At 40.7% G+C, this 23,600-nt stretch overlaps 1 protein-coding gene across 2 annotated transcripts in view; it reads right to left on the reverse strand.

The window, feature by feature from the left end:
• LOC143963249 (ciliary microtubule associated protein 1A-like) overlaps positions 1 to 23,600 on the reverse strand; it is a 44,369-nt gene that overhangs the window by 14,192 nt on the left and 6,577 nt on the right. The window contains exons 1-2 of one of the 2 annotated variants that reach the window (XM_077472825.1): positions 18,612 to 18,725; positions 66 to 225 (exon numbers count right to left, since the gene is read on the reverse strand). In XM_077472825.1, coding sequence (XP_077328951.1) covers positions 66 to 174 — 109 coding nt within the window. In that variant the 5' untranslated portion in view covers positions 175 to 225; positions 18,612 to 18,725. Of the gene's footprint in view, positions 1 to 65; positions 226 to 18,611; positions 18,726 to 23,600 lie in introns of those variants that run through there. The other variant, XM_077472824.1, reaches the window with a different exon arrangement.

Consider the following 23,600-nt stretch of genomic DNA (forward strand, 5'->3'; position numbering starts at 1 on the left):
AATGGACAGATACACATTTTTAAATTAACATGGTCTGACTAAGCCTGTAAAGCTTTACCATTTACCTGTGCTCCCTGGCAATGTATATTTAGGTCCTGGGCTGCTGTAAAGGGCCGAAATTGGCCTTCGGGGTCTGTGGGGCCTCCAGATACCAACATAAGCTTCAGCAGTCATAGTGAGCTTATATTTGGGATGTCAGAAACCATACACAAAGACGTTGTATGACTAAAATGAAAGAAAAAAATATTTATTCATAAAGCATACTATAGTGGACAGATACATATGATTTACAGAAAAATTCGAATTCTTTGGAGGACATTTAACAAGCAATTTAGTATGACAATAAGACCAGGCTCTGCAATTGGTTTACAGACCTGTGTTTCTGTATTCCTGGCAAAGTGCGACAGTTTGCACAGTTTGAAGACAGATTTATTACTGACGATAAGGCTAGGTTCACCTCTGTGCAGGCCCTGCATGCTGCGTTTGCATGTGCACAGCAGCCCTTTCATTTGAATGGGCTGCTGTATCTGTGGAAAATGCAGAGAAAAAGTCCCTGACTCTTTTTTTAAAAAGTGCACCACATTTTCTGATGCATGGGGGTGACATTAAGAAATAATGGCATCACGCCGTTATGCAACTGCAAAAGAACAGCAAGCTTTACATGTGGGTTGGAGAATGCGTGCAATTAGCATGCGTTCCTCAACCTACATATATGTGAACCTAGACTTAAACCGATTTTTCACTCTAAAACAACCCATACATTGGTGTGCACAGTTTATTGCATTAGGGTGTGCACCCCAGAGCACAAACACACATACATGTATATCAGCAGAGCAGAAGACGGTGTCAGTAAAGCAACTTTTTTAGGAGCTCTGTTGGGGGTCTTTGGTGAAATGTCAAAGGTCTAAACAGACCCCTGATGTCTCACTTTTGAGACAGAGAATGGGAGAGAGGACAGAGATTCCCCAGTTTCTTTTTCTGCAGCCTCAGCAGCACTGGACAGTGAACAAATGGGAAGTGCTCTGTGCTGAGTGGCTGTTCATTCACAAATTGAAGCATAGTTTACTTTGCTTCAGATAAGAATCAACACAGGAGCGATCAGTACAGATCACTCTCTGTGTTCATTCAGGAAATGAAGGAGTTGGTAAATTAAATATTTACTGGCCCCTTCCCCTGTTCTCCATTCTGAAACATCTCCCGCAGCAGTCAGTGGGATTGGTGGGAAGCTGGAAGCACTGCAGGGAAGAGACAAGGGGCTCCAGAAAGCAGGGGCAATCGGCAAGGCATGGGGAGTGCCTAGGCAAATCCGGCACACCCTGTGTGCACGCCTATGGACCCATAATTAAGAAATGGTCAGGGTCAGATTTATCGCGATCGCATGTGTCAACTTTAGAGCAGCCAAATGAGGAATTTATGACTGAGGCTGTAACCCTGTAATAAATCTCATGATGCATTTCAGTTCTCCTGTTTAGCATTGCTTTGCCTTATGACGGTTGAAAAATATCCCCGTTTGTGTTCATTCTCTTCTTGTAATAATAAAGACTGGCTACTCATATGGACATGTTTACACTAAGACCCCTTTTAAAATGAGCATTCTGTCAGTTCATTTTTTGACCTGTGATTAGATGGATCAAAAATGGACTGTAATGTATCCCTATGGATGGATGTAAACATAAATGCATCTGTTTACATACAGGTCTGTTTAGGTTTGTCAGATTGAACAAAATGATTTTGCTGACCTGAAGTGAATGGATTTAAACAGATATAAACCGGCACACATTCTTTTATATCTGGCTACCCATAGGCATTACATTGATCTATTTTTCCTCCATTACAATATGGAGGACAAACTGAACAAGAATGAACATGGATGTCACATTCATGACATCTGTCTCTGTTCTGATCCAACTCAGTGGTGATCAATGGTGGAGGGAACGTATCTGAGAGTCAGAAATTGCTCAATACTCAAGGAACCCCTAGAAACCTCTGGAGGAATTCAAGGGTTCCATGGAACCCTGGTTTAAGATTCCCTGCTGAGATGAACTAGAGCAGGGTTTCTCAACCAGGGTTCCTACAGAGGTTTCTAGGGGTTCCTTGAGTATTGAGCAATTTCTGACTCTCAGATAAGTTCCCTCTGACACTATTGATCTTTTTAGCTATCTGTAAGGTGCTAATTCATCCCAATGTCCACAAGTGTAAGGAACATTCTTCCCACTGACCACACTAGACTAGTGTATAATGAATTTTAGATATAGTAATTTTTTAGCAAGGGTTCCCTAAGATCATAAAGTTATTTCAAGGGTTCCTCCATCTTTAAAAGGTTGAGAAAGGCTGAACTAGAGATTCCTGTGTGAAAGGGGCCTTGGAGCCATAGACTCTGTAGGGTTATTTACGAAAGGCAAATCCAGTTTGCACTACAAGTACAAAGTGCACTTGAGATTGCACTGAAAGTGAGGTCGCTGTAAATATGAGGGATAGATCTGAAATTTGGGGAAGCTCTGCTGATTTTATCATCCAATCATGTGCAAGCTAAAATGCTGTTTTTTATTTTCCTTGCATGCCCCCCTCGGATCTACAGTGACTGCACTTCCAAGTGCACTTTCAGTGCAATTTCAAGTGCACTTTTTACTTGTAGTTTGCACTTGTAGTGCAAAGTGGATTTGCCTTTTGTAAATAACCCCTTCTGTCTGCTGTCTGTATCCCCACCAGGGAGATTCACCACTATTTTTGTACTGTTGACTATTGTTACAGAAAAGGAAAGAGGGGAAATGCAAAATTTGTCTCCAGAGCAAGTAAAAGCCCTTGTACACACGATCGGAGATTCAGACAGAATGTGTCCTATCGGGCCGTTTTGTCGGATATTCCGAATGTGTGTGGTCTCCATCGGACTGTTTCCGTTGGAATGTCCGACGGACCAACTTTTCCAACTTGCCGGTAAAATTTTCTGACAAAATGCTCCGATCGGACGTACTCCGATCATGTGTAGCCTACTCCGACGGACAAAGTGCCACGCATGCTCAGATCAAATTCCTAGACCAAAGCTATTGGCTACTAGCCTGAACGTAGTCCCTTCGTAACGAAATAACGACATCACGTTATGTACAATCGTATTTTCCGACAACTTTGTCCGACCGTGTGTATGCAACATCACTTCCGGACCTCTTCCGGAATTAATCCATCGGAATTACTCCGACGGATTTGGTTGTCGGAATCTCCGACCGTGTGTATGGGGGCTTAGAGAAATCATCCACTGGAGACACCTTTTAGGGGGACAACTGTCTAAGAGGGAAATTCCCATCACTTTGGTAGATTTGATGTAACTTGTTGCTTCTCTGGGACAGAAAGAGAAAGAAAATTCCCCCAATGATTCATCGACAGCAAAAAAATAAAAAATAAATGGCTACACTTTAAGCCCTGTTTTCTTTGAAATGCCAGGGCCTCTATCCTCCCCTTCTTCCCCAGAAGTCTCTTCTCAAGTCTCAAACCCCCCCCCCCCCCCCTTTAACCCCAGAGCATAGAGTTAAAGTGGGAGTAAACCCCCATGGTTGATATTTACCTCTAAGTAAACCTATAATAAGGCTTACCTATAGGTACTGTACAGTAAATATTTCCCAAACGTTCACCGCTTAGCAAATATTTACTTGTGAATGGGCCTGTGACATCACTGGCACATGCGCTCTGAAGGAACGGCATGTCAGCACCGTTCCTTCAGAGACCGTGAATAGCAGTGACGTCATCGCAGCCATTTAAACAGCAGGAGGGCGTGAACCAGGAAGGAAGACCGGGTGAAGATGGAAGCCCTGTCAGCAGTGACAGCGCGTCCCTGGAGAGCTTTGTTTTAAAGTATGTTTTACATAATGTGCTAGTACGCGATGCATACTAGCGCCTTATAACTTTACCTTGCAGGTTTGAAAAAAAATGCATGGTGGTTTACTACTGCTTTAAGGCTTTGTATACTTCCTAAGCATAGGAGGCTACAAGGGTTGATTTGAACACATGTACCTGCAGTCTTTTTATCTTAGTAACTTTTGCAAGACATGACCATTGCAACACTAAAGTGGAACTAAACCATCCTACTCTTTACAGCCAGTTAAGCTGCCATCTTAGCCTCTTTTTGGTCTGCAGTTGCTATGGTGCTGCACATCAAGTATGATACCAGCCATTTGCTAGCGTGATAGTTTGGTTGAGAGCACAAGCAACTGTAACAGTTATCACTCAATGGCATGCCTTGAATTTAACTGTTCTGAAAAACAGTTAAATAAATGGGTTTAGTTCAGCTTTAATGTTTTAAAGTAGTTACAATATCAGTTCAGACAGCAGTAACCAATAGCAACAGTCCTAATAATGATGTTACTCTAGTCTAAAGCATAATAAATCATAGGTATATTATAAATACCATTTATAAAGCACTGAAGAAAATATAATCTGTAATGATATTATATCAGATCATAGCAACTCAATACATCACTGCAAACTGTACAAGGAGACATCAGTATAATAGTAAGTGTATTAGAAATCAGCAGATGTATAAAACACCAACAATTAGAGCAGTCTGATGCACATCACCATTGTTAACTCCATTGGCATAGCAACCGAACAAACCAGAAGTGATGTCAGAGCAATACAGGAAGAGGAACTCTGGCATCTCACTGCCCACAATAGCCAGAGAATACTGCTGTCATGGTAACCAAGTGCACAACATAAATCAAACTTGGTGTGTAGCACCTAACCACTGATTGTCAAACAACAATGAATCACTGTTATAGCATATAGGGCCAACAAGTGGACATCAATAAAAGATAAAGACTGAAGTTGGTTGCTATAAAAAATTAGAAAATGAGATTAGTATGTCATAATAAATCAAATCACATAGAGCAAGGATTTAGTAATACAACTACCACCACCACTGTGTCAGATTGGCAATAGAGGACTCAAGTAAGATTCAGACAATCCCCCACATAAAAATGTAAAAAAGGGCAATATCAGAAATACATACAAATCTAAAAAAGGAAAAAATTATAAACAGTAATTATAATGGGAGTGGTATAAGAAAGAACCAACCTGATTTAACATGTACCCATATAGATAACAAGTATGGGCAGACTTAGGGCTGGTTCACACCACAAGAATGCTCTCTAGATCTGTTACGGATGCGTTTCTGCATGCGCGTTTTAATGAATTTTTGGTGCGTTTCTGGATGCATCCCAGATGCTTTTTCCTTCTTTTTTCTTCACTGTACTGGGGTTCAGTGCGTTTTTGGTGCATTTTTACTGCATTCCAGTACAGTCCAGTGCAGGCAAAATGCAGCATGTTCTAAATTTTCTGGTACTGGCAAGCCCGGGAACTGACCACATCGGTGTGAGCTATGCCATTGGAAACCATATAACCTACTTTCCCTGCGTTCTTGATGCAGAAAAAAACACACAGGACTGCATATGGCGTGAACTGTCCCTTAAAGGCTAAGTTTACCTTTTCCAGAAAATAGTCGATGCAGGCAGGGGACCCTAATGGATGTGCTGACTTGCTGCTAGGACAGGAAAACGATTGTTCCTTGCGTCTGTTATGCTTGCTGTGGGCTTCCAACAGTTTTTTCCATCTTAGCAACAAGTCAAGGGAAGGGGGTTGCTAACTGGGCGCTTTTAGGCCGGGGGGGGGGGGGAATAGCCTACAAGTATGACAATAAAATTACTGCATATTTTACAAAGCTGCACAGTTTTTTAATATCTATTGGAGCTCCTTGACTACATAGTCCATTTTCTGGAAAAGGTGAATTTAGCGTTTAAAGGAAGAAAGGATGTGGTTCATTTAATCCTTTTTATGCCACAGTGTGCAGCTCAAAATCTCTTTGTACACATGGTGCTGAAGCAGTCAATGGTCGCTCCATCACCATCCCTTGATAAGGGTGGAATGTGGTCTATATGCCTAAATCTACCTTTAGGAAAGGGTGGTGAAACTGTAAAAAAATGTCTTGCAAAAGGATGACTGAAAGAGACACTTTTACATATATAAAAACTTCCTGTCACACTTTCTTTCATAGAGGACATGGCCCCAAGTAATGGCTTTCCCCGTGGGTGAATAAGCACCCCTACTCATTCACAAAAAAAAGTAAAGTATTTTCATTAAAAAAAAAAAAAGGCCTGTTAATTACACTGTCCAGTGATGTAGATCTACGACAATTATGATGTCCCACGCCGCTGACCCAACAAAAGAATAAGAACCCATTCCCACTCCGGCAGGTGATAGCTGTTATAAACAAAGGGGCAAGGTCTCCCGGGTGATATCACTGACCATATATGAGTGTGCTGCATGCTTGGATAAGGGTCTGTTTTAGACTTTGTGTGGGGACCTGAAGGGCTTGGTATATAAGACCCTAATCTAGGATAAGGGCCTGGTATGGATGAATGTTCACAAACAGCATAGTGGCTGGCATTTTGCCGGCAATTTAGGTACACAGTGTTGCTGTAGTAGGTTATATACATCTCTCAGATGTGCCGTTTCACAGGCAGAGTCAGGGCATCTCCCAGACATGTTATTTAAAGTCAATTAGAAAAATTTTGCATTTTTAATGTTTTCTTTTACAGAGCAGCTCCAGGCTCCTTCGGAAAAAAAAATATTATAGCTGCTGACTTTTAATATTAGGGCACTTACCTGTCCAGGAATCCAATGGTGTCCTCACCTGAGACGGTTTTTGAATTGGCTATTGAGTGCTGGCACAGCCATCTAGACTATGGGAAACTGGCAGTGAAGCCTTGTGGCTTCACAGCCGGTTCCCTACTGTGCATGCGCAAAGCATGCTGTGCTTTGTGAATGGGGCGGCTGCAGGGGAAGGAGGAGGGGGTGGAACTTCTGACTCAGTTCACTACGGAAGTGGAAGCGGGGTGCCTATCAAAACTAATTACCCGATCCCCCCACCTCCCCAAACGGTGCCAAATGTGGCAGCAGAGGGGAGGAGGAGGCAGATAAGTCGAACTTCCCCTTTTGGGTGGCGTTCCGCTTTAAGCATTACTAAAATTGCTGCTCCCTGTCAAATAGAATTTTTTTCTTTTATTTTTTGTTTCGGGTCATGTTACCCAGTGTCCAATCTGTCATGTCATTTGTTTGATAATCCCTTTCCTATTAACCTAAAAAATGTCTACTACTGTTTTGGAACATTTGGCTCCCAAAGGGGTTCAGATTCAGCATCTTCAGTAATGTTAAGTGAACCCTCCTCGAACTGAACCCAGGTATGCTCAGCTCATCATTACCCAGGATGTACTTCCAAGATACACAAAACAGGACCGCACATGTGGTTTTTTTTTTCAGTTGATAGGCTTATTTAAGGCTAAGTTCACCCTAGTTGCTAAACCAGGGGGTCCCTAGTGAATATTAAAAATCTGTACAGCTCTGTAAAATGATCATTCATTTTATTGTTTTACTTGTAAGCCATGTGGGTCTCCTCAGAAGCCTGGCTAAAAAACCCTAGTTAGCAACCCCCACTTCCTGACTTGTTGATGGTACGTCAAAAACAATGGGACGCACACTCCCTGCATTGCAGGACTGAAAACTATTGGTTTTTGTATCCTAGCAACAAGGCAGGACAGGTAATATATTTATATATTACCTGTATATATATATATTATATATTCTATATAATATATATATATATATATATATATATATATTATATCGCAACTTTGGGCAAAACAGAACCCCATCCCACCCTCGCTCCCACATTCCTCGGACTGATCGCTATTAAAAAAATATATAAATTCTCTTTTGATTTACCTGAAAGCCAGTGATATTCAGGTCCTGAGCCGTCTCCTTCTCTCTGTCAGTGTCCTTCTTTAGGTGTCCATGTCACTGCCTGGGGGACATGGCCACCTCCTATTGGTAGGCAGGAAGGGGACCAGTACTAACAGTCAACAAGCTGGGGAAAGTGGCTGATCCCCAAGGCAGGAAATTACCATTCCTCATTGAGCAAAATGGCACTGCCTCATACACACTATTAGTTTTTTTTTTTTTGTTCAACCCAGTAGGGCTGAATGAAAAACTGACAGCCCCGGAGGAGCCGCTGTACTAACCATGCAATGTTAGTACAGCAATCTCCACCGCTGTCCTATTGTATTCTGACAGGGGGCAAGCGTCCCTGCCAGAACACTTTAGTCAGGAGCCAATCAGAAGACATTTTTCAGTCATGCCCCTTCAAAAGAAGCCGAACGGCCGGCTTCTGTCCAACCAGCTGCAGCACACATGGGTCGGATTTCAGCCGGTTTCTATTGAACCAGCCAACGCCATCTGATATTTGGCACTTGCGTGCTAGACTTTAGATTTTGGACACACTGTAGGATGGGCTGCGAAGAGGTAAGTGAAAGGAACACTGCGGAGTAGAGTCATACCTATAGAATGACCTGTTGAAATTTCATATTTTTCTGGAGTCAAGCTTTAAAGTGACACTAAACAATATCCTTATTCTCCAGAAATAATCCATACATGTCCACTACTTAAAGCGGCGTTCCACCCAAAAATGGAACTTCCGCTTTAAGTAAAGGTGACCCCCTGACATGCCACATTTGGCATGTCATTGTTTTTTGGGGGGGGGGGGGCGGGTATCCTCTTTTTAGCTCCCACTTCTTCCCAGAGCACCGCGTTGCCGGAAGGAAGATCACCTCTCCCCCCTCCCTCACAGTGCGCCGCAGAGACTGGAACGTAAGACAGGTGAGTGTCTGATTAATAAAAGTCAGTAGCTACACTTTTTTGTAGCTGCTGACTTTTATATGGGTGGAACTCCACTTTAATGGCCCTGTAATCTATTTTTTAAAATAGTTTCTTACTGTGTTTTTCTGCCTCATTGTAATGTCCTTACTGAGCTCCTGAACCCCTCCTTTCCCCCTTGCTTCTGTTACCGGCCTCAAAATGTGAATTAAGAGAGCCGATGATTGTAGACGCGATGAGATAAGGTGATCAGCTTGGCGTGGACTGGAAAGAATCACACAAACAGCATGAGATATGACCACTGACTTTATGGCTGGAAGTAGTTTAATTTTTACATAACAATACATCTTTTACATTTTTATAGTCACATGTTTATAACCATTAACAATATATATAATACAGATTTTAACTAAAGTATTTTAAAACGTAGTTATAACAATGAACATTACTATATTTTAATAACATATATCCTTGTTATTCAGTGTTATAGATAATTATCTTTATCTCTCTGGTACACTTTAAGTGTGCAATAATCATACTAGCAATGCATTGCTTTAATACAAATATTTTCATGGTAGTACTCTTTTTTAACCACTAGATGGTGCACATTGCATGTCTGTATGATGCAATACATAAGCTTTACATACAATAGGTTTTTTCTATATTAAATAACAGAAAACATGTGCTTCTATAAATCTATGCCATTTTCAATAAATCAGGTTTAAATATACCTATTTAGAATGGTTTAGTGCTTATAATAGACATTTGTTCTGACTAATGCAGTATTTTCATGTTCTTATGCACTTTTCACTTGTTTCTGACACATGCTGTTCTAAACTTCTAATTACAGCAAAACTATAGCATAAAATCTGCTGAGACTTTTTCTGCATCTGCTCAAGATGTTTAGGAATCTTTCTATCACAGGTTAATACAGATTAGGAACAATTTAGAGTACATACCTGGAAAGAATCACACAAACAGCATGAGATATGACCACTGACTTTATGGCTGGAAGTAGTTTAATTTCCAGTCACATGGTGTGTGGCCTTATATAGACTCTGTTTGTGTACCTTCTCTGCCATCTACTGGTTATTAATAGAATAGAAGGGAGATGTTTAGAAATATAAAAAAAAAACGAATATGTACTTTGCTTTGGGGTGTCTGTTTTGTGACCATATAAACCCCAGTCCGTCACACTCTCCCCTCCTTCAGTTAATGGCTCCCGACATTAAACTCAATTGGTATCTGAACACTATTTAGTGATTTAAATAACCCAAATAGGTACTTGTTGCCACCAAGGAGCTACGTTAACTACCTGGCATGTCCTGGGAGTAGCTAGCATTGTAGGAGTTTGTATGGTGTGAATCTGACTTGGTATGTATCTTGGCTGACCTAGTGTGTCATATGTAAAGATCTCTTTAGGCTTAACTTGTCTGGTAGATCTTCTGACAGGAGTTGAGTCTTCTCCATCAACATCATTTTCCATTTGCATATCTTGGTTCACAGGTAAGTCTTGACTTAATGAGGGTAATTCTGCAGTGTCTAGTCCCACCATATCTGTAGCCCAGATTTGGTCGCCAACTACTGTTCCATCATTTTGTTCTTGTTCAAGATTGGGTGTGGTAGTTGTAGGATAGAACTCTTCAGCAGAAACTCTTAATGGAATTTTCTGTACGTTTTGAGAGTTTGGTTGAGACACAACACAATCATGACTTTCTGTAGTCTCTGGTATATAAGGATAATACCATCTTTCTTCATCTGAACATTCCTCCTCCTGGTCCACATCCATTCTGGTATCCTTTCTGTTACTTGATTGTCTTTGTTTCATCGGTACTCTTGGAATGTGTCCTTCAATTGGTAGGTCATTTACTGGTAGTAAAAGATTTCTGTGCAGTACTCGAATAGTCTTTTTATCACTTTCAGGCTGAATTTTGTACACAGGCCCATCTTTGATTCTTTCTACCACTTTGTGTACTGATTCTTCCCAGTATGAACAAAGTTTACCAGGTCCTCCTCTTTCAGAGAGATTTCGTACTAAGACCCGATCACCCGGTTGAAGAGGTGCTCCTTTTATCTTTTTGTCATAGTACTTCTTCCCTTTAGCAGATGATTTTTTGCTATTCTCGGATGCGATTTTGTAAGCTTCTTGCATTCTAGATGCCCATTTCTGAGTAAATGTTGGTTGACTTTCTGATTCCTTTTCCAAATTTAGGTTGAGCATTAGGTCAATTGGCAAACGAGGAGATCTTCCATACAATAGAAAGAATGGCGAGTATCCTGTGGCTTCATGCCTGGTGCAATTGTATGCATGAACCATATGTGGAAGATGTTCTTTCCAATCTGACTTTTTCTCTTCCTCTAAGGTGCGAAGCATCTGTAACAAAGTACGGTTCAGTCTCTCCACTGGGTTACCCTGTGGATGGTATGGAGTAGTTCTTGAATGAGAAATCCCTGCCAATCGTTGCAATGTCTGAAATAAGTTGTTTTCAAATTCTCTTCCTTGGTCATGGTGGAGTTTCTCTGGATAGCCAAAACGTGGTATGAAATCTTGAAAGATCTTTTCTGCCGCCGTTTTTCCAGATTTGTTCTTAGTTGGATACGCTTGTGCAAAGCGTGTGAAATGGTCAACTATTACAAGTATATACTCATATCCTCCTTTGCTTTTCTCCAAGTGAAGATAATCAATGGATACTAACTCCAAAGGTGAACTGGTAGTAATCGAACCCATAGGTGCTCTTTCGGTGATATTTGGACGCTTTTGTTTGATGCAGCTGCACTTCTTCAGCACATATTCATCAATGTCTTTTTGCATAAATGGCCAGTAAAATCGTTCACGTGCTAGGTGGGTTACCTTGTCAGTACCAATGTGACCCATGTCATCATGAAGATTTCTTAAGACCAATGGTTTTAACTTTTCTGGTAGAACTAGCTGTTTTCGGGTTCCAGAGTGTCGGTAGAGGATTCCTTCATCGACTCTGAGTTTATTCCATTCATGTATCAAACGTCTTGTTTTGCTGGTCATACTCTCCTTTTCTTTGTGGTTTGGAATCCAGTCGTTCTCCTTAAGCCAGACCACTTCTCTAATGTTGGTATCGTCTTGTTGTAATGCTCTGATATTCTCCTGAGTCATTGGGCAGATTGTCTGTCCTTTCAGCAATTCTTCGGCCACATCACTTTCTGAGTGAAGAGTCAATGAAGCCACCCATAATGCCTCTTCTTCGTCAACAGCTTTGCTCCCTTGCCACATAGCTGACACAACCTCAGATGGTACAAGCTCTGTGTACTCACTCAGATTCTTCATGAGTTCCACCGGAAATCGTGACAGTGTATCTGCGTCTGCATTCTGTTTACCTGGCCTGTACTTGATATCGAAGTGGAAATCAGCCAACTCGCCAACCCAGCGATGACCCACAGCATTCAGTCTGGCAGTACTCAATACATATGTCAATGGGTTGTTGTCTGTGTAAACGGTGAATGTTGGAGCGTAGTACAAGTAATCTCTGAATTTGTCACAGACTGCCCACTTGAGAGCTAAAAACTCAAGTTTACCAGAGTGAAGATGGTAATTGCGCTCTGCTGGAGTCAATGTTCTGGAGCCAAACCCAATAACACAAAGTTTTTCTCCTTGTCGTTGGTATAGTACAGCACCTAGGCCTTCATTGGAAGCATCAGTGTGTAAGACGAAGGGTAAATCAAAATCAGGGTATGCTAGAATTGGTGGATTGGTTAGCATGTCCACCAGTCTGGATACTACAGCTTGATGTTTGGGTGTCCATTGAATCAGTGTTTTAGATGGCACTTGTGCTTTGTTCCCGTTTTTCTTTATAGATTCCCTCCGATTGTTTTTGGGGATGTATGTAGCAGATTCTTTCTCAGTGTTCTGCAAAAGTTCATACAGTGGTTTAGCAATTCGAGAGAAATCTTGAATGAAGGACCTGTAGTAGCTCAGGAATCCTAACAAAGATCTGACCCCTCCCACTGTTTTTGGTTCTTTCCTTTTCAAATGTAATACCGCTTCAAGATCTTTTGGGTCAATTTTTATGCCTTCTTCTGACACCATTCGTCCAAGGTATCGAATCTGTCGTTTAAAGAGTTCACACTTCTTCGGTCTAAGTTTGATACCATGCTCACGCATTCGACTAAGCACTTGCCTAATATCATTGACATGCACCTGAAAAGTTTTGGAGTAGCAAAGTACGTCATCCAAGTATGGAGAACAACATTTGTCTCTGATGCCCTCTAATACATTCTCCATGCATCTCTGAAAAGCTGCTGGGGCATTTGTTAATCCAAATGGAATACGGTTCCACTCCAGGAGTCCCCAGGGGGTGCTGAAAGCCGTCAGATGTCTGGACTCTTCATGCACAAAGCCTTGATGATACGCACTACCCTGGTCCAGGATTGAGAACCACGTAAATCCTCCTAAGCTATCCAGCAGATCTTGTATTCTGGGTAGTGGATGTCTATCTGGGATAGTCTTTCGGTTTAACTCCCTAAAGTCAACACATAGTCGTAGGCTACTGTCCTTCTTTCGAACACAAACAACTGGTGATGAGTATGCGGAAGAAGATTTTGTTACCCAACCTCGGTCAAGAAGGTTTTGGATATATTCTTTCACTTCTTTGTATAGGGGTTTCGGTATCGAATTGTAGCATTTCTGGACAGGAGTTTCATCTTTCAGATTTATCCTCAGTTTCAGGTTAGGGATGCATCCTATGTCTCCCTCATCTCGAGCAAAGACATCTGATTCATCATATAACATTTGTCTCGCTATCTCCTGTTCTTCTTCTGAGAGACCTTCCAAATTGACAGGTGGGTGCCACTTAACAGATTTGTTAGTGGGTAGCTGATTTCCAGTGTCCACTTGATTCAACTGGTTTACATGAAACACCCTTTTCTTCTGGTCAATTCCCTTTCCATCGTCTTTGTTTGGAGACAATGGTAGAATCTCAGCTGCTGGAGAAATGGTACCCAATACTGTTCTGGGTGGAAGGTAGATGTCATGTTGAGCACGGTTCAGTATAGGTATCTTCACCAGTTTAGAGAACCCATCTGGCACATCTACCACTGAAGGAAATAGTTCAAGTCCTTCCTCAACTGGATATTCGGGAAGTGGTTCAAATGACATGATTCCTCCTTTCGGCCACGCTCTAATTCTGCATTTGACTTCACAGAGCTCGCCTCCTTTAATCTGGAGTCCCTTCTTCCCCACTTTGACCATACGACTATTGAATATTTCTCCTGGGTCAGTTGCTTGACTGACAGCATTGACAATGTTATTCGCTACACTCTGTCTTACTTTCATAGCTTCACTCAGCAAGATAGTCAGGTTTTGGGTGCTGTTTGGTCGGTCACGGTTTTCTCTGATCAATTCTTCGATAACATTAAACCCAAGAATTGGATTGTCATTACAGCAGTCACTCACCAGCATTGGCACATAAATGGCTAAGTTTCCATGTCCACTACTTTCGAATTCCAGGCAGTCTTCCATCCATCCGATGAATGGAATGATAGAACCATTTGCAGCTGTAATGGATAAGTTGTCATCACAAAGTAAATCTTGTATGTGCCTAATGGAGACGCTGGGTAGAAACTTTTCTAACCATGCCTTCCCGACAATGCTGACCTGAGCTCCTGTATCCATCAACATGTCAACCGGTACACCATTCATCTGACATGACAGTAGGCATTTTCCTCCAATTAATTGTGCTACGTGTTGTTTGGAGAATCCATTCTCTTTTGGGAGTGTTCTAGTTGACCGGTGGGTGAATACCCTGTTTACCTTAGCATGGGACAGATCATTTGAGGTGGTCACTGGTTGTCCCTTTCCCAGTGACCGTCTGTCGTTTCCCGACTGCCTTCTTTTCTTCAAGCAATCAACCACTCTGTGTCCTGTCCAACCACAGTAGAAACAATGGTAGCAGTTCTGACTCTCTCGTTTAATGCAATCATCACACCTGGGCTTGCAGTGAGTTGTATCTGGAACTTGAACATTGGTTAGTGGCTTAGTCATTTGGTTTCCAACAATAGGAGTTTGCTTCATCATCTTTTCCAGGTTCTTTGTGAGAGCAGAGACCTGTGTTGTTAGTTCCATTAATGCAGTGTGATTTGCTTTAACATCTCCCTCAACTCTCTTTTGGAAGGTGTCTTTTTCACTATTACCTGGTGTCTGTGATGAATGAACAGTAATAGGTTTATGTTTAGGAGCACTGTTTAAGCGTCTCTGCCTTTCTGTTTCCTCATCAACTGATCTGGTGACTTTCTCTATGATAAAGTCATCCGTTACTGTCAAATCAGACACATAAGGCTTGATATCTCGTCTAACATTAGAATTTTTCTCATTTAGTCCCTGATAGAGTGTATGAAGGAATATGGCTTGCACCAGTTTTTTGTCATAGCTAAGCTCTCGCCTATCATGTTGTGATGTAGACAGAACTTTTTGTTTTAACCCCACTAGCCTGTAAACAAATTGTTGTGCTGTTTCTCTTTCTTGCTGGGTAGCATTGCTAAGGTCCTGCAATAACTCATTACCACTTCGTTCTCTCATATGTGACTTCAAAAACCTTTTCAATTCAGCAACAGTAAGATCATCTTTGTCAGTCAACATATCTTTAAAATTACCAGGTTTGATTATTCTCAACACTGTGCGTATAATTTCAGATTCAGGGAATTTTTCTGTTAGACCCTCGTCAATTTGTCTGCACACACTACTGTAACTCATGTCCGAACCATGATCTGAAATTACACCACCATGCATTTTAAATTCTCTACGTGGCAATAAAGCAACAACATCAGTTAATCTCACCACCTCCGATACCTATTCAGTCCTTGCAGTTCCACTACTTATTTTTTTTGCAGCGGTTGCAATGTCCACAGTTGTACTTTCCTTGTTAAGTTTTAGTTCATTGATCTTGTCTTGGATGATGAGTAGGTAAGACATACCTTGATCTTCCAACTTTTCCAGCTGATCACTTCTCAAGTAGTCTTTAATAAAGTCAACAAGTTCCATTTCGTTGGTACCAGTCACTGATGGAACGTCCACGTCTCTTTCATCTTCCAGCGTAATAGCGAGGCTATGCAGCTGTTCTTCATTAAGCAGATGAATTTGTTTCTGGATATCCCACATCAGCGCACGACGAGGAGACGCCATCTCTGTTGCAATCTGAAGACTTGCACTCACGAGGCAGACGACACTCACGACTCTCCTTGTAGCTCTGTAGCAGGCTCACGCTTGTCTCACACTTCCTTCTCACTGGTAACACAACGAATCCCGGCACACGAGCCCCCAAAATGTTACCGGCCTCAAAATGTGAATTAAGAGAGCCGATGATTGTAGACGCGATGAGATAAGGTGATCAGCTTGGCGTGGACTGGAAAGAATCACACAAACAGCATGAGATATGACCACTGACTTTATGGCTGGAAGTAGTTTAATTTTTACATAACAATACATCTTTTACATTTTTATAGTCACATGTTTATAACCATTAACAATATATATAATACAGATTTTAACTAAAGTATTTTAAAACGTAGTTATAACAATGAACATTACTATATTTTAATAACATATATCCTTGTTATTCAGTGTTATAGATAATTATCTTTATCTCTCTGGTACACTTTAAGTGTGCAATAATCATACTAGCAATGCATTGCTTTAATACAAATATTTTCATGGTAGTACTCTTTTTTAACCACTAGATGGTGCACATTGCATGTCTGTATGATGCAATACATAAGCTTTACATACAATAGGTTTTTTCTATATTAAATAACAGAAAACATGTGCTTCTATAAATCTATGCCATTTTCAATAAATCAGGTTTAAATATACCTATTTAGAATGGTTTAGTGCTTATAATAGACATTTGTTCTGACTAATGCAGTATTTTCATGTTCTTATGCACTTTTCACTTGTTTCTGACACATGCTGTTCTAAACTTCTAATTACAGCAAAACTATAGCATAAAATCTGCTGAGACTTTTTCTGCATCTGCTCAAGATGTTTAGGAATCTTTCTATCACAGGTTAATACAGATTAGGAACAATTTAGAGTACATACCTGGAAAGAATCACACAAACAGCATGAGATATGACCACTGACTTTATGGCTGGAAGTAGTTTAATTTCCAGTCACATGGTGTGTGGCCTTATATAGACTCTGTTTGTGTACCTTCTCTGCCATCTACTGGTTATTAATAGAATAGAAGGGAGATGTTTAGAAATATAAAAAAAAAACGAATATGTACTTTGCTTTGGGGTGTCTGTTTTGTGACCATATAAACCCCAGTCCGTCACACTTCCATCAGTTTGGAATGAGCAGGGTATGTTAGTTGTAGTCATGTGCGTTGCTCTATGCACACTACAAATTCCATAGTCTATCTCGGAAATGAGCAAGAGAGGGTGGCCACGCTCTTACCATGAATGAACATAGAAAAAAATTTAGCCACTGTCTTCAAAGGGACAAGAAGGTGAGGAATGGATGGACTGGGGGGGGAAGCACCGTATATGTCAGTATATGAAGACTTTAGGCAGGACAGTATAGTGGTCAGTATTGTGGTCAGTATAGTGTAGTGGTCAGTGTAGTATAGTGGGCAGTATAGTGCAGTGGACAGTATAGTGCAGTGGACAGTATAGCATAGCAGTCAGTATAGTGTAGTGGTCAGTATAGCGTAGTGGATAGTATAGCATAGTAGACAGTATAGCATTTAGTGTAGTGGACAGTGTAGCGCAGTGGACAATATAGCGCAGTGAACAGTATAGCATAGTATAGTGGTCAGTGTAGTGGACAGTACAGCTTAGTATAGTGGAAAATATAGTGGACGGTGTAGTGTAGTGGACATTATAGTGTAGTGGTCAGTATAGTGTAGTGGACAGTATAGTGGTTAGTGCAGTGTAGTGATCAGTATAGTGTAGTAGACAGTATAGTGGTCAGTGTAGTATAGTGGTCAGTGTAGTGTAGTGGACAGTATGGTATAGTGGTCAGTGTAGTGAACAGTATGGTATAATGGACAGTGTAGTGTAGTGGTCAGTATAGGAATCGGGTAGGTCAATACTATTGTATTGGAAGGGACTAAGGGAGTGCTAAAAGTCTGCAAGTTAGGGGGCACAAATTATTTGCCTTGCCCTGGGTGCTGACAACCCACGCTACGCCACTGCTTTTGAGTTAAGAATACATACTCTATTTTTTTTTTTTTTAAACCACTTTAGTTTATTGTCATTTTAAGGTAATATAATAAAAATATATCATATTAACTTAAATGTGCACTCACCACAAATACACTATTGGTTTATGAAATTTCCTGTGGCTGATTTTATAACAGCACTTTAAATCCCAGGACGAGTTCTGTCAGGGGATAAATGAAAGTTGAACCCTAGAAAGCAGGATTTCTGCAAGGGACATTAGTGAAAATCACATTCAGAAGTTGTCACCAGCAGTATTTTAGGTGACTGCTCTGCCTGCCTCCTATTCAGAAAACTCAGAGCAAAGTATGACAAAACCTCAGTCTCTGTATCCCAGTCCATTCACTAAACACTGTGTCCCTGGTTACCGGGCTTGGAGGCTGTTACTAAAACAAACCATCCTTATTTAATTCTCTCCAACATGTGAAAATACAAAAGGATTGAATAAAACCACAGGGAAACATAGTTACTCTAAATGTTTTAATGAAAAAAAAAAAAAAAAAATATATATATATATATATATATATATCATAGGAAAATATTTTTGATACCTTTTTTATATTCCTATTTTTGCAGTAACTCAGTGAGTCAAGGGTTTCAGGTCTAGATCAGTTATCAATTTTTGTCCCAAGTGCTCAAACTTCAGTAATTATTAACTGATGAAAGGAAAAAAGGCGCCTCTAGGTGCAGAATTAAAACTTTTAATATCCCCAAACAAGATTAAAAACACTTACAGAATCAAGGATAAGAAGAGGCATAACATGGATGTATGAAGCAGGTGATCCAACAGCAGCAGAAGGTCCCAGGATAACCAGCAGGTGAACACCCCAGGCTCTGGGAACACTGATGAAGCAATCGCGTCGTCTGAGTCAGCGTGGAGCATGAATCCCGGAAATGGCATCAGCGGGAGGGGATGACAACCAGTATGGACCGCAAACAGGAAATATGTCATCAAAATGGGACGCATTTCGGAACTACTGATTGGTTCCTTCTTCAAGCCAATGACACTGTCATTGGCTTGAAGAAGGAACCAATCAGCAGTTCCGAAATGCGTCCCATTTTAATAACATATTTGTCTGTCAATGGCATACAGAAGGAACCAATCAGTACTTCTGAAAAGCGTCCCATTTTGATGTCATATTTCCTGTTTGCGGCCCATGCTGGTTGTCATCCACTTCCGCTGACGCCATTTCCAGGATTCATGCTCCACGCTGACTCAGACGGCACGATTGCTTCACCAGTGTTTCCAGAGCCCGGGGTGTTCACCTACTGGTTATCCTGGCACCTTCTACTGCTGCATATCGTTACCCCTGGAAAGCTGTGATGATACACTGGGACCTCCTGATGCCGGATCACCTGCTTCATACATCCATGTTATGCCTCTTCTTATCCTTGATTATGTAAGTGTTTTTAATCTTGTTTGGGGATATTAAAAGTTTTAATTCTTTACTTAGAGTCGCCTTTTTTCTTTCATCTGTTTTCTATTAGAGATTGCTTCTCTCTTTGAGTGCAGCCCTAAGTGTTTGAAGACCACTTCATCCGTTCAATAAAGACACTATCTGCCTGGTCCTGACATTCTGAGCGCCCTTGACATACTTTTATCTGGAGTAATTATTAACTAGCTGGTTTTATTAACTGCATGCTGGCTTGCCAACTCTATAGCAATGGTCATTGTCACACACAAAAGGACATACTTTTATGTATACATGTACAATACAGGTTAATGAGCTAAAATTACATCTGTAGTTAATGAATTCAGAATCATTTTATTGCATAGTATAGTTTAAAATATAATGCACATATATGTGTGCCCCCCCCCCCCCCATGCCATTCTTTTTTTTTGGGGGGGGGGGGTATTTGTTTTTGTTTTTCTTGTTTTTTTCTTGTTTTATTAGCTTTGGCTCCACATCCAGCCACCATTCTGGTCCAGGAAATAATATGAAACATGGTCACGGTCTGCTTCGCTTGCTTACAGAATCCAGTGGCATGTTTCCTTGCACCATCCTGTCACTATTTTAATTCAGTGCAGCCATGCATAGCATCATTTAAAAAAAAAATAATTCAAGTCCCATATGCCACTGTGGTAGAGGGACTCATAGTTCTCAACAGAGCACAAGTGCGGTGATGTCCATTGATATTTCCTATAGGCCCATAACTGAAGGGACATACCTCAGTATGGACCTGTGGCTGGTGGAATAGTCTGCAGGAGTCAGAGCACTGCATCCGCGGCCCACTGATTGACATTTTGATACTTTGCAGAATTAAATGCAAAAAAAATAAAGCAAATAATAATAATGCATGCACATTTCTTTATTAATCAAGTAGGCGCATTTATTTATTTATTTTAAATGGGGGCTTATGCCTTTTTTTGAACACTTTACATTAGTTCACATAAAGATGACTTTGTTCACTAATGTCTAACACAGGGGTCTCCAAGCTTTCTAAATAAATGACCATTTTACTGTATTTTATGCTTTAGGGGGGCTTATTGTGTTCATTGGGAGTAGAAAAGGTCCCAACGCCAGTGGGAGGAATAGTGCCCCATCGTTTGTTTCAATGGGAGTAGTGCCTCATCAGTGGTGTCTTTGGGAAGAATTTTGGCCCTTCATTGGTGTCATTAGGTGCCATTGTTATCATTGAGAGAAATTGTGCCCCATCATTGGAGTCCTTGGGAAGAATTATGCCACTTCCTTGGGGTTAGTGGAGGGAATTATTATTATTATCATTATTATACAGGATTTAAATAGCGCCAACAGTTTGCACAGTGCTTTACAACATGAGGGCAGACAGTACTGTTACAATACAATGCAATAAAGGAGGAATCAGAGGGCCCTGCTCGTTAGAGCTTACAATCTAGGAGAGAGGAGTATGCCCCATTGTTGGTATCAGTAGATTAAATAGTGCTCCAAGGGCCACATAAAAGCTAGCAAATTTGGCGCCTGGACTGCATTTTGGAGACCACTGCTCTAACAAATATCCTGAGTGATTGATGCACTGTATACCTGCTGGGTACATTTCTACTTCCTATTCCTTTAAGCGGGCATTGGGACAAACATGTACAAACCCAGCAATAATAATGTACTTCTATTTTTAGTGGAAAAATATGATATCTGTCACTTTTTTTATGGCTTTTTGTCCCCATTGGAGAAATGTACTCTTTTATCTGTTCATGTGATAGTTGTGAAAAGAACAGAAAATTAGGAGAAATGTCTGTAAATGCAACATTTTACTACACTGTATGGTGATTACACTCTTACCCACATTCTAGGTCCATTTCATTAGGCAGTCTTTAGCCAACCAATATATTTGTGGGCTGCTAGACAAAACAGGGGGGATATACTGCATCCATATAGGTATTGTCCCTTGTGGGGTCTATACAGCTAATCAGCATGCACTGCCCTTTACAAAATTAATAAATAAGATCACTTTCACAATACAAAATGTGAATCTAACCCAAGCCCCTCTTCACACCTATGCGATAGTGTGCCTGTATTTTTGTGCATTTAGGTGTGTTGTGATTAGGGAAGCTGATTCATTTAAAATAGCTGTCCTATGCACGAAAAAATGAGCAACCCTTTCTTTATAAATAGCCATGCATTGTGATGCAATTTAGTACACATATACTGACTGGTGCCATTTAGGTGTCATTTAGAATGAATGGCGATGCAGTTCAGTTGCCATATTATAACGAGTTTTAATGTCATATCACATGTGTTTTTGTGTCACATAAGTGTGGGTGAGGGCTAAAGGACAAAACATGGTTGGTTGCTTTGAGGATTTATGGCAGCGTTTAGTTCCCCAGGTATATGGTTCACTGGCAGGGGCGGACTGACCATTGGGCCACTCGGGCACTGCCCGAGGGCCCCATGCCACTAGGGAGCCCCATTAGGTTTGCCAGCCTCAGTAAAACCAGGGACAGTATGTAAAAATTTGTGTTTTTTTTTTTACATCTGTCTCTGAAATGTCCCTTACCGACATCCTTTTGGTCTAAAAATCCAGAGATTATAGCTGCTCCACCTCTCCAGTACCTTCTCAGCCAATAGAAACATGTCTGTGTATACTGTGTCTGTGTGTGTTTGTGTATACTATGTGGCCCCATAATCTCTGATTGCCTGGGGGTCCCATAATCTCCTATTTCCCGGGGGCCCCATGAGTTGTCAGTCCACCCCTGTTCACTGAGCTTATGCACCAATAAATATTGGGTGAATATTGGTGATCAAAGTTTCAATAATAAATGTGAAAAAAAAGGACTGATAGCCTAAGCATCCTTAAAATGGAGTATAGTTACGGTTCCTTTCATTGTAGAAATTTTTTCTGTTAATGACCAACCAACACACAGCCTTACACAAACTACCCTGGTAACAAAATCCTTTGACACATTCTTGCAAGTGGTTAGCTGTGACCGGACATTCTTCTTGTGTTCAAAGAATTAGAGAATGCTAGGTTAGTGCTAACTTAGCAATGTGCTATATCATATATCACAATACTCCCACACTGATTTCTGAGCCGAGTAGCAAAGAGGGAAAAAAAGTAAAGGCATAATTAGGGATAAGCCGGGGAGGATTAACAAAAGCGACAACAAAAATGCCTCCCCTTGTAAGTGATAGGGTTGGCATTTTTCTTTTTAGCAGTCAGAAAGTTTTAAAGCTGAAGTCTAGGTATGTCATTTTTACAGTTACATTGGTCCAGCCTGGTGTGTATACCCTGCATAAGACACATAAGAACACTTTGAGCTGTTTAAAAGTGTCATGGAGGCAAACACAGTTATTTCCTGGTATTTGCATTTATTGTAATGCAGCCGGTGGGACAATTGTTGCCAATAGTCACTGAAATCACAGTTAATAGTTTACACAGCAAACTCTACCAAGGGCTGCAATTTACTGCTATCCAGATCAGCGACAGCGGGGTAACAATAAAAATAGGAACATTCTTGATAACACTGGAAATAAAAAAATAAAATCACAATGAGGGAAAATTTATGGCCATTTTTTTAACAGAGACCGTAGAGTATAAAATGGTGGTCATTGCAATATTTTATGTCACACTGTATTTGCGCCACGGTCTTTCATATGCAATTTATTTATTTTTTTAAATACACTTCAGGCAATAAAAAAAAAAAAACAGTAAAGTTAGCCCAATTATTTGTATAATGTGAAAGATGATGATGTTACACCAAGTAAATAGATACCTACGGTATAGGTACCTATACCGTATACTTATAGATAACTACGGTACTTAAAAATCTTTAAAACATCACCTATGGAGATTTTTAATGGGTACCTGTTTAAAGTTACAGAGGAGGTCTTGTACTTGAATTATTGTCTCATGATCACAGCCATTCCTCATATGTGTGGTTTAAACACTGTTTACATTTGCCGGCGCAACTTACGTATGTGTTTACTTTGGCCCGCGAGCATGGAACATTTTTTTTCTCTTATTTTTATTTTTTTTGTACTGTCCCTTTAAAAAATGTTTTTATTATTTTTATTGCTGTCACAAGGAAAGTAAACATCCCTTATGACAGTTATGCCACGTACACACGACCGGACTTTTTGACGGACGTGGTCCGGCGGACAATCCGATGGACTTTGCAGCTGAGGTCCGCCGGACTTTCAAACAAACGGACTTGGCCACACACGATCACTCCAAAAGTCCAAAAGATTTGAACGTGATGATGTAGAATAAGGAAGTTCATAGCCAGTAGCCAATAGCTGCCCTAGCGT

Source organism: Lithobates pipiens, unplaced genomic scaffold, assembly GCF_037356315.1.
Source record: "Lithobates pipiens isolate NorthernLeopardFrog02 unplaced genomic scaffold, aLitPip1_a1.2 Scaffold_8, whole genome shotgun sequence".
NCBI lineage: Eukaryota > Metazoa > Chordata > Amphibia > Anura > Ranidae > Lithobates > Lithobates pipiens.